This window comes from Myxine glutinosa, chromosome 4 (assembly GCF_964187855.1).
Source record: "Myxine glutinosa chromosome 4, kmMyxGlut1.1, whole genome shotgun sequence".
Classification (NCBI taxonomy): Eukaryota; Metazoa; Chordata; class Myxini; order Myxiniformes; family Myxinidae; genus Myxine; species Myxine glutinosa.
This window is the reverse complement of record NC_136264.1, coordinates 87,168,698-87,183,589: the sequence shown is the minus strand read 5'-3', so window position 1 is coordinate 87,183,589 and position 14,892 is coordinate 87,168,698. Positions and strand designations below refer to the sequence as shown.

General features: G+C 41.4%; 1 protein-coding gene across 1 annotated transcript in view; it reads left to right on the top strand.

Moving 5' to 3' along the window:
• The window catches only part of LOC137415842 (tumor necrosis factor receptor superfamily member 6), a 40,372-nt gene that overhangs the window by 14,379 nt on the left and 11,101 nt on the right, over positions 1–14,892 (top strand). The window contains exon 6 of the mRNA XM_078776119.1: positions 7,627–7,661. Coding sequence (XP_078632245.1) covers positions 7,627–7,661 — 35 coding nt within the window. The remainder of the gene's footprint in view (positions 1–7,626; positions 7,662–14,892) is intronic.

Sequence of the window (14,892 nt, the reverse complement as noted above, 5' to 3'; positions counted from 1 at the left end):
GCGGGCACTGGGTTTCGACCAGTAGCCCACCACATGCATCGCTGCAGTTTGGTAAGGGTCATGAGCCCTGGCCCGTGTTCCTCTCTGCTTCGTGCTACGCACCAGCTGCGCTCGAGCTCATCTCATTCATAGCCATTGTGCCACATTCAAACCCTTCCATTTCCTTCGTACAATAATCTTCCATTTCCATCTGTAGTGGCCCGCACTGCTTCTGCCTTGTCAGCTTTTTACAGCCAATACATCAACCAATCTGCTCCTACAAGCTTGGCCAGGGGAGGGAAGGGCGGAGGATGTTTCCTATCAGTTGCATTGCTTTCTCTTTCATGAAAACTTCTCTTCAAATTATTACGGTTTTATTTCTCATATGCTCTCTTGAGTGGGAAACAAAGGGAATGTTGCTTGGGGATTGTAAATAAAAGGGACCAAAGATAGCAGTGGGATTTATTGTCTGTTTTGCTTTGGCCTAGTTAGCTCTAAGGTACAATATTATAGCACAGCTGGTTCAGTGTTTTCTGTGCTGAAGAATGTAGCGCATTGAAAATAATTTGCAGATTTTTCTTTTGTGGGTGTTTGTTGTGCTTGGTGATACGTTGTGTCACTATGTACTTGAACCCATGTACTTGTGTACTTGAACCTAAGTGCATATGTAAAGTGATACTTCGTATACTTTTTACCAATGCTGAGTCAAAATTTGATCACAGACTTGCCCTTAGTTTTAATCACTATTATGATGTTTGTCTGTTTGATTTTATATTCCTTGCTACACTCATTGAATCTTGTTACCAAACGTATTTAATTCCTCATTGTCTTGATTTTTCCATTGTATTAAATTATTTCTGTGCATTCAAGAGCCTCGGTTGTGTTACCTGCTCACCATCATATTTTGTGAACTCTTGTATTAAACAGTCGCTCAGACACTATAACCCGACGATCCACTATCCACTTTGCTTCTCTCAGTGGCTCGGGAAGTACAAAAATGTACACCTTTTTTATTGGAGCCTCTTCCACCTTTGTGGATGGGGGTTATGTTTTCACTCTTGTCTGTTTGTTTGTCTGTCTGTCTTTTTGTGAACAGGATATCTCAAAAAGTTATAGACGAATTCGGACGAAACTTGGTGGACGGGTTGGGTATTTGGCAAGGATGGATCGATTCGATTTTGGTACGGATCCGGATAAAAGGATTTTAAAATGATTCTTCACCATTGAGTGATAGGGACCAAAAACTATATAAAGCACGCTGTTTCGAAAAGTTATGGACGAGTTATGACTAAACTTGGTGGATGAGTTGGTTCGGTGAAAAAAAAAGCCGATTAGATTTTGGTTCAGGTCCGAATCCAGATCCGGCCTATCAGTGGGATAGAAACCATAGACTGTTCAGCCTGGCGGAGGTATGTGTTCCACCGAGTGTCTGAGGGTTGCATCATTACGATGGCATGGCTATACCACTGATCTAGTGCCCCCCTGTAGATCAGGGCAGGAATATGAAAGTTTGTCATGCTACCGGCACACAATGGGCTAGTCGTTTTGAAGGTACGGTACCAGCACACAATGGGCTATTCTTTTTAATGGTACTGTACCGGCACACACAATGGGCTATTCTTTTTAATGGTACTGTACCGGCACACACAATGGGCTATTCTTTTTAAAGGTACTGTACCGGCACACAATGGGCTAGTCGTTTTAAAGGTACTGTACCGGCACACAATGGGATATTCTTTTTAAAGGTACTGCACCGGCACACAATGATTCGTTTTAAAGGTACTGTACCGACACACAATGGGCTATTCTTTTTAATGGTACTGTACCGGCTCACAATGGGGTAATCTTTTTTTAATGTACTGTACCGGCACACAATGGGATATTCTTTTTAATGGTACTGTACCGGCACACACAATGGGATATTCTTTTTAATGGTACTGTACCGGCACACAATGGGCTAGTCGTTTTAAAGGTACTGTACCGGCACACAATGGGATATTCTTTTTAAAGGTACTGTACCAGCACACAATGGGCTAGTCGTTTTAAAGGTACTGTACCGGCACACACTGGGCTATTCTTTTTAATGGGACTGCACCGGCACAAACAATGGGGGGGTTTTTTTTTTTTTTTTTTTTTTTGTATACAAGATCGAGGCTCATGAAAGAGCTAACATTAATCACACAAAAAGACAAACCGACACACAAAACACAAAAAACAAGGGGAGCGGCAGACAAGATGGGGAGAGAGGGGGAAGGACACAAAAGAGAGGGGGAAGAGGGGGAAGGACACAAACGCAACATTTGAGAGCAGGGACATCGGGAGGACTTGGGGGGAGGTGGGAAAAGGAATAAAACATATGAACACTGCAAGGACTCTGGGGTGAATTACCGGGGGTAGAAAAGATCAAGGTTTTCGATGGGGGAAGATAAGAGATGGTGGTGAACAGCTGTTTTAAAGACCTGGAGGGAGGAGTGGGATTGAAGGGAGTGGGGGAGTTTGTTCCAGAGGCGGGAGAAAAGGGGAATGAAAGAGTGAAGGTGAGCAGAGAACCTAGTCTTTGGCAGTTTAACCATAAGAGGGTTGCAGGCAGATCTTGTGCGACCTGAAGGAATATTGGGGGGACAGAGCACAGAGAGAGCTGGGGGAGCAAGGCCGGAGAGGAGTCGGTAGAAGACAGAAAGACCACCAACCTGCCTGCGGTGAGTGAGTGAAAGGCCCTCGGTGTTGACTACATCGCAGGAGATTCCAATGATTCTGAAAGCTTTGGCCTCAACAGCGTGAAGCCGAGCAAGGTGTGAGGCAGGAGCACCAGCCCAGAGGGGAGAACAGTATTCCATTGAGCTGCGGATGAAAGCCTTGTATGTGGTGAGGAGCTCAGGTGTGCCAAGGAAGGACTTCGCACGACGGAGGATGCCCAGTCGGCGACTGGCTTTGGAGGCCAGCTTGGAAATGTGGTTTTCCCAAGAAAGATCATGGCAGATAGTGAGACCCAAAAGCTTGAGCGACAGAACTTCTTGGAGAGGATTGTTGAGAAAGTAGATGGGAGGGTTGTCCAGTCGGTCCTTTCGGAGAGACATTGTAAGAGTGTGAGATTTGTCAGGATTGAAAGACATGTTCCACTTGTTTGACCAGTCTGTGATTTTGTCCAGGTCTGCAGAGAGTGAGGAGGCTGCAGACTGCCGATCTGAGGGATGAGGAATGGAGCGACAGAGAGTAGAGTCGTCAGCAAAGAGATAGAGAGGATTTTCAAGAGAGTCAGAGAGATCATTGATGAAGACCAGAAAAAGCACAGGGCCCAGAACACTACCTTGGGGAACTCCAGCCTGAACAGGAAGAGGAGATGAGAGAAACCCATTCAGGGCCACACGTTGACTACGACCAGAGAGGAAGTCCGCCAGCCATGCGTGGAGATTTCCATGGATACCAAAGGAGGAGAGTTTGGTGAGCAGAGCAGGGTGCCAGACCATATCGAAGGCACGTGAAATGTCAAGGGAGACAGCTCTAATTTCCTGTTTGGCGTTGAGGACCTCCATCCATTGTTGAGAAAGCAGAAGCAGCATGTCCAGAGTAGAGTGACCAGGTCTGAAACCAATTTGATGATCAGAAATCAAGCCATTGGAGAAGGGGAAAGATTTAATATCTGAAGCAATGATGGATTCCATGACTTTGCTGATAATTGGGAGAAGGCTGATTGGTCTGTAGTTGCTGGGATCTGTTTTTGCACCTTTTTTGTGCAAACCGGTGATGTTGGCTGATTTCCAAGCAGATGGCAGATGACCTTGAGCAAAAGAGAGGGTGAAGAGAACAGAAAGAGGGAGTGAAAGAGCAGAAGAACATGATTTTAGGACCCGTGGGCTGATGCCGTCAGGACCAGTTGCAGAATCAGAGTCGAGGGTTGACAGAAACTTTTCCACCTTGTCAGGAGGAAAGGACACAGAGTCCAGGAGCAGCTGGGTACGACTGGGTACGGTGGGTACAGAGAGGGATGGGTTTGGGACACAATATTTAGAGGCAAACACAGAGTTGAGGCATTCAGCTTTTTCACGTGCGGAGTCAGCCGTTAAGCCGTTTGAGGTGAGGGAGGGGATGGAGGGAGAACAAACACCAGAAACAGATTTGACCAGACGCCACCAGGATTTGGAAGAGGGAGACAGATAAGAGAGTTCGGTCTTGAGAATGGTGAGATATTGTTTCCTGGCTCTCCTGAGGGTGGACACACACTTGTTTCGGGCTTTGTGAAAGGAAATGAGATTTCCTTCCGTTGGATTTGCTTTCCAGGAGACGAAAGCAAGTTGTTTCAGGGCAACAGCCTCACCACAAGATTCCGTTTACCATGGACGGGAGGAAGGGTATGACAACTGAAGACGAGATGGTATAAATCTGTGCATGAGAGAGAGCAATTTACTTTGAAAGAATTCCCAGGATGAGTTGATGTCAGAGGCGGTAGAGATGGGAGACCAGTCCAGATGATTGATGGCTGCTTGAAGACCGTGCCAGTTGGCCTGAGTGAAATGCCAGACTCGTCGACGCTGAGGAGGCTCTCTGAGAATGGTCAGAGAGATGTCCACTTTGACAAGCACATGATCAGATGAGCCGATTGGAGCAGAAGAAGAGCAGCAGACATTTTCAGGGAAGTTTGTCATAACCAAATCCAGAAGAGAAGATGCTCCGTTGACTGAGATCCGGGTCGGGAAATTGACAGATTGTGTCAGTCCCAGTGAGTCGCAGAAGTCCTTTGCTGAAGAGCCATGGCTGGTGAGAGAGGTACCCACACCCAGCCAACTGGCATGGTGACAATTGAAATCACCACATATGAGGAAGAGAGAGTTGGGATGGGTAGATAGAAGTTGGTCCATATTATCAGACAGTGAGATGTAGATGGAGTCATCGCTGTTTGGTGGACGGTACAACACACATATGAACAAAAGGTGGGAGCGAAGGGGAAGCCGTAGCCAAAGGTATTCCTGGGGGTGAGGTGGAGAGAGGGCAGTGGAGGGCGAGTGAGGAAGAGAGTTTTTGTATAAAGATAGCAACCCCACCTCCAGGACGAGGCTCAGGTCTATCATACCGGAGAAGGGAGTAACCTGGGAGAGATACCAAGGCATCAGAGACATCATGAAGGAGGAAAGTTTCTGTTAAGCAGATCACATCTGGTTTGTCAGAAGCAACCTGTATGGAGAGGTCAGTCAAGTTTGAGCGAAGGCCCCGGATGTTTGAGGTCCATACCGTTGATGAAGAGGAAGGGGGAGCATCGGGTCCAGAACAGGGGGGGGGAGGGGTAGGGGAAACGAACATTTTTTGCAAAATGAGTTTGAGACCTTCGAGTCAAAAATACGTTTGAGGACACTGGAGGAGGGGTGAAGTTCTGGATAGTTTAGGGAATGTAGAAAGGAGGAACTGTAAGAGATGGTATTTTATATATTTTTTGGAATGAATAGATTTGGTGAGCAAGACGAAAGCATCCTTTTGTAGGAAAAGAAGAAAAGGTTGTTATAATATATGAGAGAAAATAGTTGTTCAGGGGAGAGATTATACATTTCTAACCGCGTGATCGCGAACGAAGAACGAACGAACAAAAAGAACAACAAATAAACGAATAAGACCTGGGAAGGAAATATTTTTTTGGGGTTTTTTTTTTTTTTTTTAAAGTTGTGAGTACAGATATTAAACAAAGAGGTACGGGGTGAACGACTGGTACGAAACAGAGAACGAAAATAATTTCAGCGCATTCGACGAATCGCTGAGAGAAAAACAAAACCACAAGGTCGGACACGGTACGGTAGTCTAAGCCTACGAGTACTAGGCCGCAGAATACTCGATACCATTAACCGACGATTGTGTATACATGTACGAAAAATGAGCACCGAAAATTTTCCAAAAGATACGCTATAGGTACACACACCGAAAGATAGATACAGTCTCGACAAAAACACGATTGTGATAGATCACTTAGCTTCGAGAGCGTGAGCGCATGGAGCAGCTTCTAAAAGACGTGACCTCGCCGTGATCTCGCGTGATCTCGCGAGGTATTCTTTTTAAAGGTACTGCACCAGCACACCTTGGGGTATTCTTTTTAAAGGTACTGTACCAGCACACATTGGGCTATTCTTTTTAAAGGTACTGTTCCTGCACACAATGGGCTAGTCGTTTTAAAGGTGCTGTACCGGCACACAATGGGCTAGTCGTTTTAAAGGTACTGTACCGGCACACACAATGGGGTATTCTTTTTAAAGGTACTGTACCGGCACACAATGGGCTAGTTGTTTTAAAGGTACTGTACCGGCACACAATGGGATATTCTTTTTAAAGGTACTGTACCGGCACACAATGGGCTAGTCGTTTTAATGGTACTGTACCGGCACACAATGGGATATTCTTTTTAATGGTACTGGACCAGCACACACAATGGGGTATTCTTTTTAAAGGTACTGTACCGGCACACAATGGGCTAGTTGTTTTAAAGGTACTGTACCGGCACACAATGGGCTAGTCGTTTTAAAGGTACTGTACCGGCACACAATGGGCTAGTCGTTTTAAAGGTACTGTACCGGCACACAATGGACTGTTCTTTTTAAAGGTACTGTGGGTTCATTGACATACATAAGCAAATGCTATCAGATGGAATATCGAGATTGAGGTTTTTCAAAACAGTTAGACTCATACAATAGATACAATGTCCTGCTTACAAAGCACCAGGATGACAGTTTATAGTCAGAGTGGAATTAACCCCAAATCGACAGCAACAACGTCAGTACACGACTTCTGAACTCTGCTATACCCAATTCAAGTCTGTAATTAATTTTGTGCTGTGCTATATGAAACCAGCTTCGTATTTCCTATCAGCGCATTGTAAATAATGCAAAAAACACCATCGAGTATATTTGTGATGTCATCGCAAACAAAACAGCATTGTTGACATGTCGTACTTGCTTTGTCTAACACAAGACACAAGTTGAAATCCACTGTGCTGTCTTCCATTTGTAAATCATGTTACAATGTCCTTGTTCTCTTCGTAGACCAAGTTTGATCATGGGACTTTGTACGAATCAAGAGTAATAAAACTAAACATGATTGTCAGATGTTTCATTCACTACGTATTGGTATAACTCTTAACCAAACAATTAAATAGATTGTTTACTTTTCCTTTGGGTGATGTCACCCCATCTTGTTGAATCATTAACGTGCATCTCTTATGAAATCATTTTCTTCGCACTTAAGGAGGTGTTGACCACTGTTTCTAAAACTCATTCATCGTTACAAATCGCTGTAGAGATTTTTAAAAAAGTTTTCTTTGTTATAAAAAAATAAATGGTGCATAATGGCTTTATAGGTGCCATCTTTACTGGTGCATAAATAGGTGCAATTTATTTTGGCAGACTGTGTATCTTACAATCATGGTAAATGGCGATGTATTTTTCTCCAAGTTTGATCATTTGTGTTTTTTTTCTCTAGAAATTCCACATTGTAAAAAAACAAAAACTTACTATTGTTTCTTCTCAAAATGGTTTGACGAAATAGTTAGTCAGCCCTGTTTATACCATACGAGCTGGCTTGAGTTCGTGCTTTGTTGCTTGTGAAATGCTGTCCAATGCTCACCGGTTGAACTCTTCATTACTTTCATTCTTTTTTTTCTTCTGTTCTTGATAGTACGGACAAGCCTAACACAACAGCATCTCTTCCTGGTAATGTGGTTTTCTTTTTTTGTCAAGCACTTCCTAACAGACTACATATGTTTGTCACATTTACTGTGTTATATAGCATTTGCCCATTTAATGCTTTTAACATTTACAATGGTTGTGAACATGCTGTATTTTTAAAATTACAATCTACTTGTGGTTCATCTTTGACATCATTGTCAATTTTGATAACTTTCATGATTGCATAACTTGGTTTTACAAGGGTCTTAAAGTCGTTTTTGAAATGTGATGGAATAATCCAAAGAACAACAATTTTTTAAATGGACAATAAAAATGGGAACTATTTGGTCATGCCAAGGTTTTAAAAATAATATCCTTGAGAATAAATTTCAAATTTCCTGAGATTGGCTGTGATAGTTGTTTTTGTTTTTTTGTTTTTAAAAGGGTTAATTTAACATTGAACAGCCCATCTTTATTCATCACATGTATATTGAAACAAAGTCACCAAAGAGAATGCAGAGAGCATATCAGAGTACATTTCCAGCATCCCATGTGCGAGTACCTTCTTACGAAACGATAAAGGCATTAGTGGAAAAGATGAAACATAATGGCTCGTTACAAAATACAAATAATAAAGCTGTACAGGATGGTGTATTAGCGTTCGTGTCCCAGAGACTATAAAAACTGATTCGCAATGCACGGAGAAGTCCACACAAATCAACAGGATGACTCGCATCTGAAACAGGAATTAGTCGCACATAAATGTAACAAACGAATTATGAAGGAAGATATTGGGCTTTTTTCCATACAAAATTCAGTTTTTCCAGGCACTTGATGAACCTGATCACAGAGGTCTGTATGAGTTTTGTAACCGCTTTTCTGAAGCACTGGGAAATGAAGACCGTAATCGGTAACGATGACCATTTTCTCTGAGTGCAATATTTACATTAATGGGATGATTTTTACTTATTCATATGCAGCCTGTGTCTGCTTGGCTGCATCATTTTCTGGGTGCGTGGCTGTGCCACCGATGCAATGCCCACTTACTAGCTGGCTGGTACTCATTTTGTCGACTTTGGAAGGATGACAGGCTGTGTCAACCCACCTGGTGTTAATTCAGCAGCACAACAGGGGCTTGAACTCAAAACCCGAGGATATTAAGCCAACCACCTCAACCGTTTAACCAACACCAGGCAGTGGGATGATGAATGAATAGAATTACAGATTTTGTGGATTGGAAAAGCCACAATAACATGAAGAATCATCAATTCACTCTCCAAAAATCATCGCTGTCTGGTGTGGATTTAATTTATTTATGAATCTGTGGTTCCAATTTTTCTTTGAAGACCCTAATGCCAAAATGGCAATATCTGTGACATTAGATCATTATCTTCACATGTTGAAAATTTACCAAAAGAACAGGGTGAGAAATAATGATAATCCCTCCTCCCTTCCTTCCACCCAGATCCCCTGACTTGTCACTGCTGGATTATTATTTATGGGAACTAGTAAAAGGGATCGTGTTTCAGTTGAAATAAACAGTGCTAATTTGAAAGATGCACTTATTCAGATTTTAAAGATGCACTTATTCACATATTAAAGATGCACTTATTCAGATTTTAAAGATGCACTTATTCAGATTTTAAAGATGCACTTATTCAGATTTTAAAGATGCACTTATTCAGATTTTAAAGATGCACTTATTCAGATTTTAAAGATGCACTTATTCAGATTTTAAAGATGCACTTATTCAGATTTTAAAGATGCACTTATTCAGATTTTAAAGATGCAGTTATTCAGATTTTAAAGATGCACTTATTCAGATTTTAAAGATGCAGTTATTCAGATTTTAAAGATGCACTTATTCAGATTTTAAAGATGCAGTTATTCAGATTTTAAAGATGCAGTTATTCAGATATTAAAGATGCAGTTATTCAGATATTAAAGATGCAGTTATTCAGATATTAAAGATGCAGTTATTCAGATATTAAAGATGCAGTTATTCAGATATTAAAGATGCATTTATTCAGATATTAAAGATGCAGTTATTCAGATTTTAAAGATGCACTTATTCAGATTTTTAAGATGCACTTATTCAGATTTTAAAGATGCACTTATTCAGATTTGAACGATGCGCTTATTCAGATTTTAAAGATGCGCTTATTCAGATTTGAACGATGCGCTTATTCAGATTTGAACGATGCGCTTATTCAGATTTGAACGATGCGCTTATTCAGATTTGAACGATGCGCTTATTCAGATTTGAACGATGCGCTTATTCAGATTTGAACGATGCGCTTATTCAGATTTGAACGATGCGCTTATTCAGATTTGAACGATGCGCTTATTCAGATTTGAACGATGCGCTTATTCAGATTTGAACGATGCGCTTATTCAGATTTGAACGATGCGCTTATTCAGATTTGAACGATGCGCTTATTCAGATTTGAACGATGCGCTTATTCAGATTTGAACGATGCGCTTATTCAGATTTGAACGATGCGCTTATTCAGATTTGAACGATGCGCTTATTCAGATTTGAACGATGCGCTTATTCAGATTTGAACGATGCGCTTATTCAGATTTGAACGATGCGCTTATTCAGATTTGAACGATGCGCTTATTCAGATTTGAACGATGCGCTTATTCAGATTTGAACGATGCGCTTATTCAGATTTGAACGATGCGCTTATTCAGATTTGAACGATGCGCTTATTCAGATTTGAACGATGCGCTTATTCAGATTTGAACGATGCGCTTATTCAGATTTGAACGATGCGCTTATTCAGATTTGAACGATGCGCTTATTCAGATTTGAACGATGCGCTTATTCAGATTTGAACGATGCGCTTATTCAGATTTGAACGATGCGCTTATTCAGATTTGAACGATGCGCTTATTCAGATTTGAACGATGCGCTTATTCAGATTTGAACGATGCGCTTATTCAGATTTGAACGATGCGCTTATTCAGATTTGAACGATGCGCTTATTCAGATTTGAACGATGCGCTTATTCAGATTTGAACGATGCGCTTATTCAGATTTGAACGATGCGCTTATTCAGATTTGAACGATGCGCTTATTCAGATTTGAACGATGCGCTTATTCAGATTTGAACGATGCGCTTATTCAGATTTGAACGATGCGCTTATTCAGATTTGAACGATGCGCTTATTCAGATTTGAACGATGCGCTTATTCAGATTTGAACGATGCGCTTATTCAGATTTGAACGATGCGCTTATTCAGATTTGAACGATGCGCTTATTCAGATTTGAACGATGCGCTTATTCAGATTTGAACGATGCGCTTATTCAGATTTGAACGATGCGCTTATTCAGATTTGAACGATGCGCTTATTCAGATTTGAACGATGCGCTTATTCAGATTTGAACGATGCGCTTATTCAGATTTGAACGATGCGCTTATTCAGATTTGAACGATGCGCTTATTCAGATTTGAACGATGCGCTTATTCAGATTTGAACGATGCGCTTATTCAGATTTGAACGATGCGCTTATTCAGATTTGAACGATGCGCTTATTCAGATTTGAACGATGCGCTTATTCAGATTTGAACGATGCGCTTATTCAGATTTGAACGATGCGCTTATTCAGATTTGAACGATGCGCTTATTCAGATTTGAACGATGCGCTTATTCAGATTTGAACGATGCGCTTATTCAGATTTGAACGATGCGCTTATTCAGATTTGAACGATGCGCTTATTCAGATTTGAACGATGCGCTTATTCAGATTTGAACGATGCGCTTATTCAGATTTGAACGATGCGCTTATTCAGATTTGAACGATGCGCTTATTCAGATTTGAACGATGCGCTTATTCAGATTTGAACGATGCGCTTATTCAGATTTGAACGATGCGCTTATTCAGATTTGAACGATGCGCTTATTCAGATTTGAACGATGCGCTTATTCAGATTTGAACGATGCGCTTATTCAGATTTGAACGATGCGCTTATTCAGATTTGAACGATGCGCTTATTCAGATTTGAACGATGCGCTTATTCAGATTTGAACGATGCGCTTATTCAGATTTGAACGATGCGCTTATTCAGATTTGAACGATGCGCTTATTCAGATTTGAACGATGCGCTTATTCAGATTTGAACGATGCGCTTATTCAGATTTGAACGATGCGCTTATTCAGATTTGAACGATGCGCTTATTCAGATTTGAACGATGCGCTTATTCAGATTTGAACGATGCGCTTATTCAGATTTGAACGATGCGCTTATTCAGATTTGAACGATGCGCTTATTCAGATTTGAACGATGCGCTTATTCAGATTTGAACGATGCGCTTATTCAGATTTGAACGATGCGCTTATTCAGATTTGAACGATGCGCTTATTCAGATTTGAACGATGCGCTTATTCAGATTTGAACGATGCGCTTATTCAGATTTGAACGATGCGCTTATTCAGATTTGAACGATGCGCTTATTCAGATTTGAACGATGCGCTTATTCAGATTTGAACGATGCGCTTATTCAGATTTGAACGATGCGCTTATTCAGATTTGAACGATGCGCTTATTCAGATTTGAACGATGCGCTTATTCAGATTTGAACGATGCGCTTATTCAGATTTGAACGATGCGCTTATTCAGATTTGAACGATGCGCTTATTCAGATTTGAACGATGCGCTTATTCAGATTTGAACGATGCGCTTATTCAGATTTGAACGACGCGCTTATTCAGATTTGAACGACGCGCTTATTCAGATTTGAACGACGCGCTTATTCAGATTTGAACGACGCGCTTATTCAGATTTGAACGACGCGCTTATTCAGATTTGAACGACGCGCTTATTCAGATTTGAACGACGCGCTTATTCAGATTTGAACGACGCGCTTATTCAGATTTGAACGACGCGCTTATTCAGATTTGAACGACGCGCTTATTCAGATTTGAACGACGCGCTTATTCAGATTTGAACGACGCGCTTATTCAGATTTGAACGACGCGCTTATTCAGATTTGAACGACGCGCTTATTCAGATTTGAACGACGCGCTTATTCAGATTTGAACGACGCGCTTATTCAGATTTGAACGACGCGCTTATTCAGATTTGAACGACGCGCTTATTCAGATTTGAACGACGCGCTTATTCAGATTTGAACGACGCGCTTATTCAGATTTGAACGACGCGCTTATTCAGATTTGAACGACGCGCTTATTCAGATTTGAACGACGCGCTTATTCAGATTTGAACGACGCGCTTATTCAGATTTGAACGACGCGCTTATTCAGATTTGAACGACGCGCTTATTCAGATTTGAACGACGCGCTTATTCAGATTTGAACGACGCGCTTATTCAGATTTGAACGACGCGCTTATTCAGATTTGAACGACGCGCTTATTCAGATTTGAACGACGCGCTTATTCAGATTTGAACGACGCGCTTATTCAGATTTGAACGACGCGCTTATTCAGATTTGAACGACGCGCTTATTCAGATTTGAACGACGCGCTTATTCAGATTTGAACGACGCGCTTATTCAGATTTGAACGACGCGCTTATTCAGATTTGAACGACGCGCTTATTCAGATTTGAACGACGCGCTTATTCAGATTTGAACGACGCGCTTATTCAGATTTGAACGACGCGCTTATTCAGATTTGAACGACGCGCTTATTCAGATTTGAACGACGCGCTTATTCAGATTTGAACGATGCGCTTATTCAGATTTGAACGATGCGCTTATTCAGATTTGAACGATGCGCTTATTCAGATTTGAACGATGCGCTTATTCAGATTTGAACGATGCGCTTATTCAGATTTGAACGATGCGCTTATTCAGATTTGAACGATGCGCTTATTCAGATTTGAACGATGCGCTTATTCAGATTTGAACGATGCGCTTATTCAGATTTGAACGATGCGCTTATTCAGATTTGAACGATGCGCTTATTCAGATTTGAACGATGCGCTTATTCAGATTTGAACGATGCGCTTATTCAGATTTGAACGATGCGCTTATTCAGATTTGAACGATGCGCTTATTCAGATTTGAACGATGCGCTTATTCAGATTTGAACGATGCGCTTATTCAGATTTGAACGATGCGCTTATTCAGATTTGAACGATGCGCTTATTCAGATTTGAACGATGCGCTTATTCAGATTTGAACGATGCGCTTATTCAGATTTGAACGATGCGCTTATTCAGATTTGAACGATGCGCTTATTCAGATTTGAACGATGCGCTTATTCAGATTTGAACGATGCGCTTATTCAGATTTGAACGATGCGCTTATTCAGATTTGAACGATGCGCTTATTCAGATTTGAACGATGCGCTTATTCAGATTTGAACGATGCGCTTATTCAGATTTGAACGATGCGCTTATTCAGATTTGAACGATGCGCTTATTCAGATTTGAACGATGCGCTTATTCAGATTTGAACGATGCGCTTATTCAGATTTGAACGATGCGCTTATTCAGATTTGAACGATGCGCTTATTCAGATTTGAACGATGCGCTTATTCAGATTTGAACGATGCGCTTATTCAGATTTGAACGATGCGCTTATTCAGATTTGAACGATGCGCTTATTCAGATTTGAACGATGCGCTTATTCAGATTTGAACGATGCGCTTATTCAGATTTGAACGATGCGCTTATTCAGATTTGAACGATGCGCTTATTCAGATTTGAACGATGCGCTTATTCAGATTTGAACGATGCGCTTATTCAGATTTGAACGATGCGCTTATTCAGATTTGAACGATGCGCTTATTCAGATTTGAACGATGCGCTTATTCAGATTTGAACGATGCGCTTATTCAGATTTGAACGATGCGCTTATTCAGATTTGAACGATGCGCTTATTCAGATTTGAACGATGCGCTTATTCAGATTTGAACGATGCGCTTATTCAGATTTGAACGATGCGCTTATTCAGATTTGAACGATGCGCTTATTCAGATTTGAACGATGCGCTTATTCAGATTTGAACGATGCGCTTATTCAGATTTGAACGATGCGCTTATTCAGATTTGAACGATGCGCTTATTCAGATTTGAACGATGCGCTTATTCAGATTTGAACGATGCGCTTATTCAGATTTGAACGATGCGCTTATTCAGATTTGAACGATGCGCTTATTCAGATTTGAACGATGCGCTTATTCAGATTTGAACGATGCGCTTATTCAGATTTGAACGATGCGCTTATTCAGATTTGAACGATGCGCTTATTCAGATTTGAACGATGCGCTTATTCAGATTTGAACGATGCGCTTATTCAGAT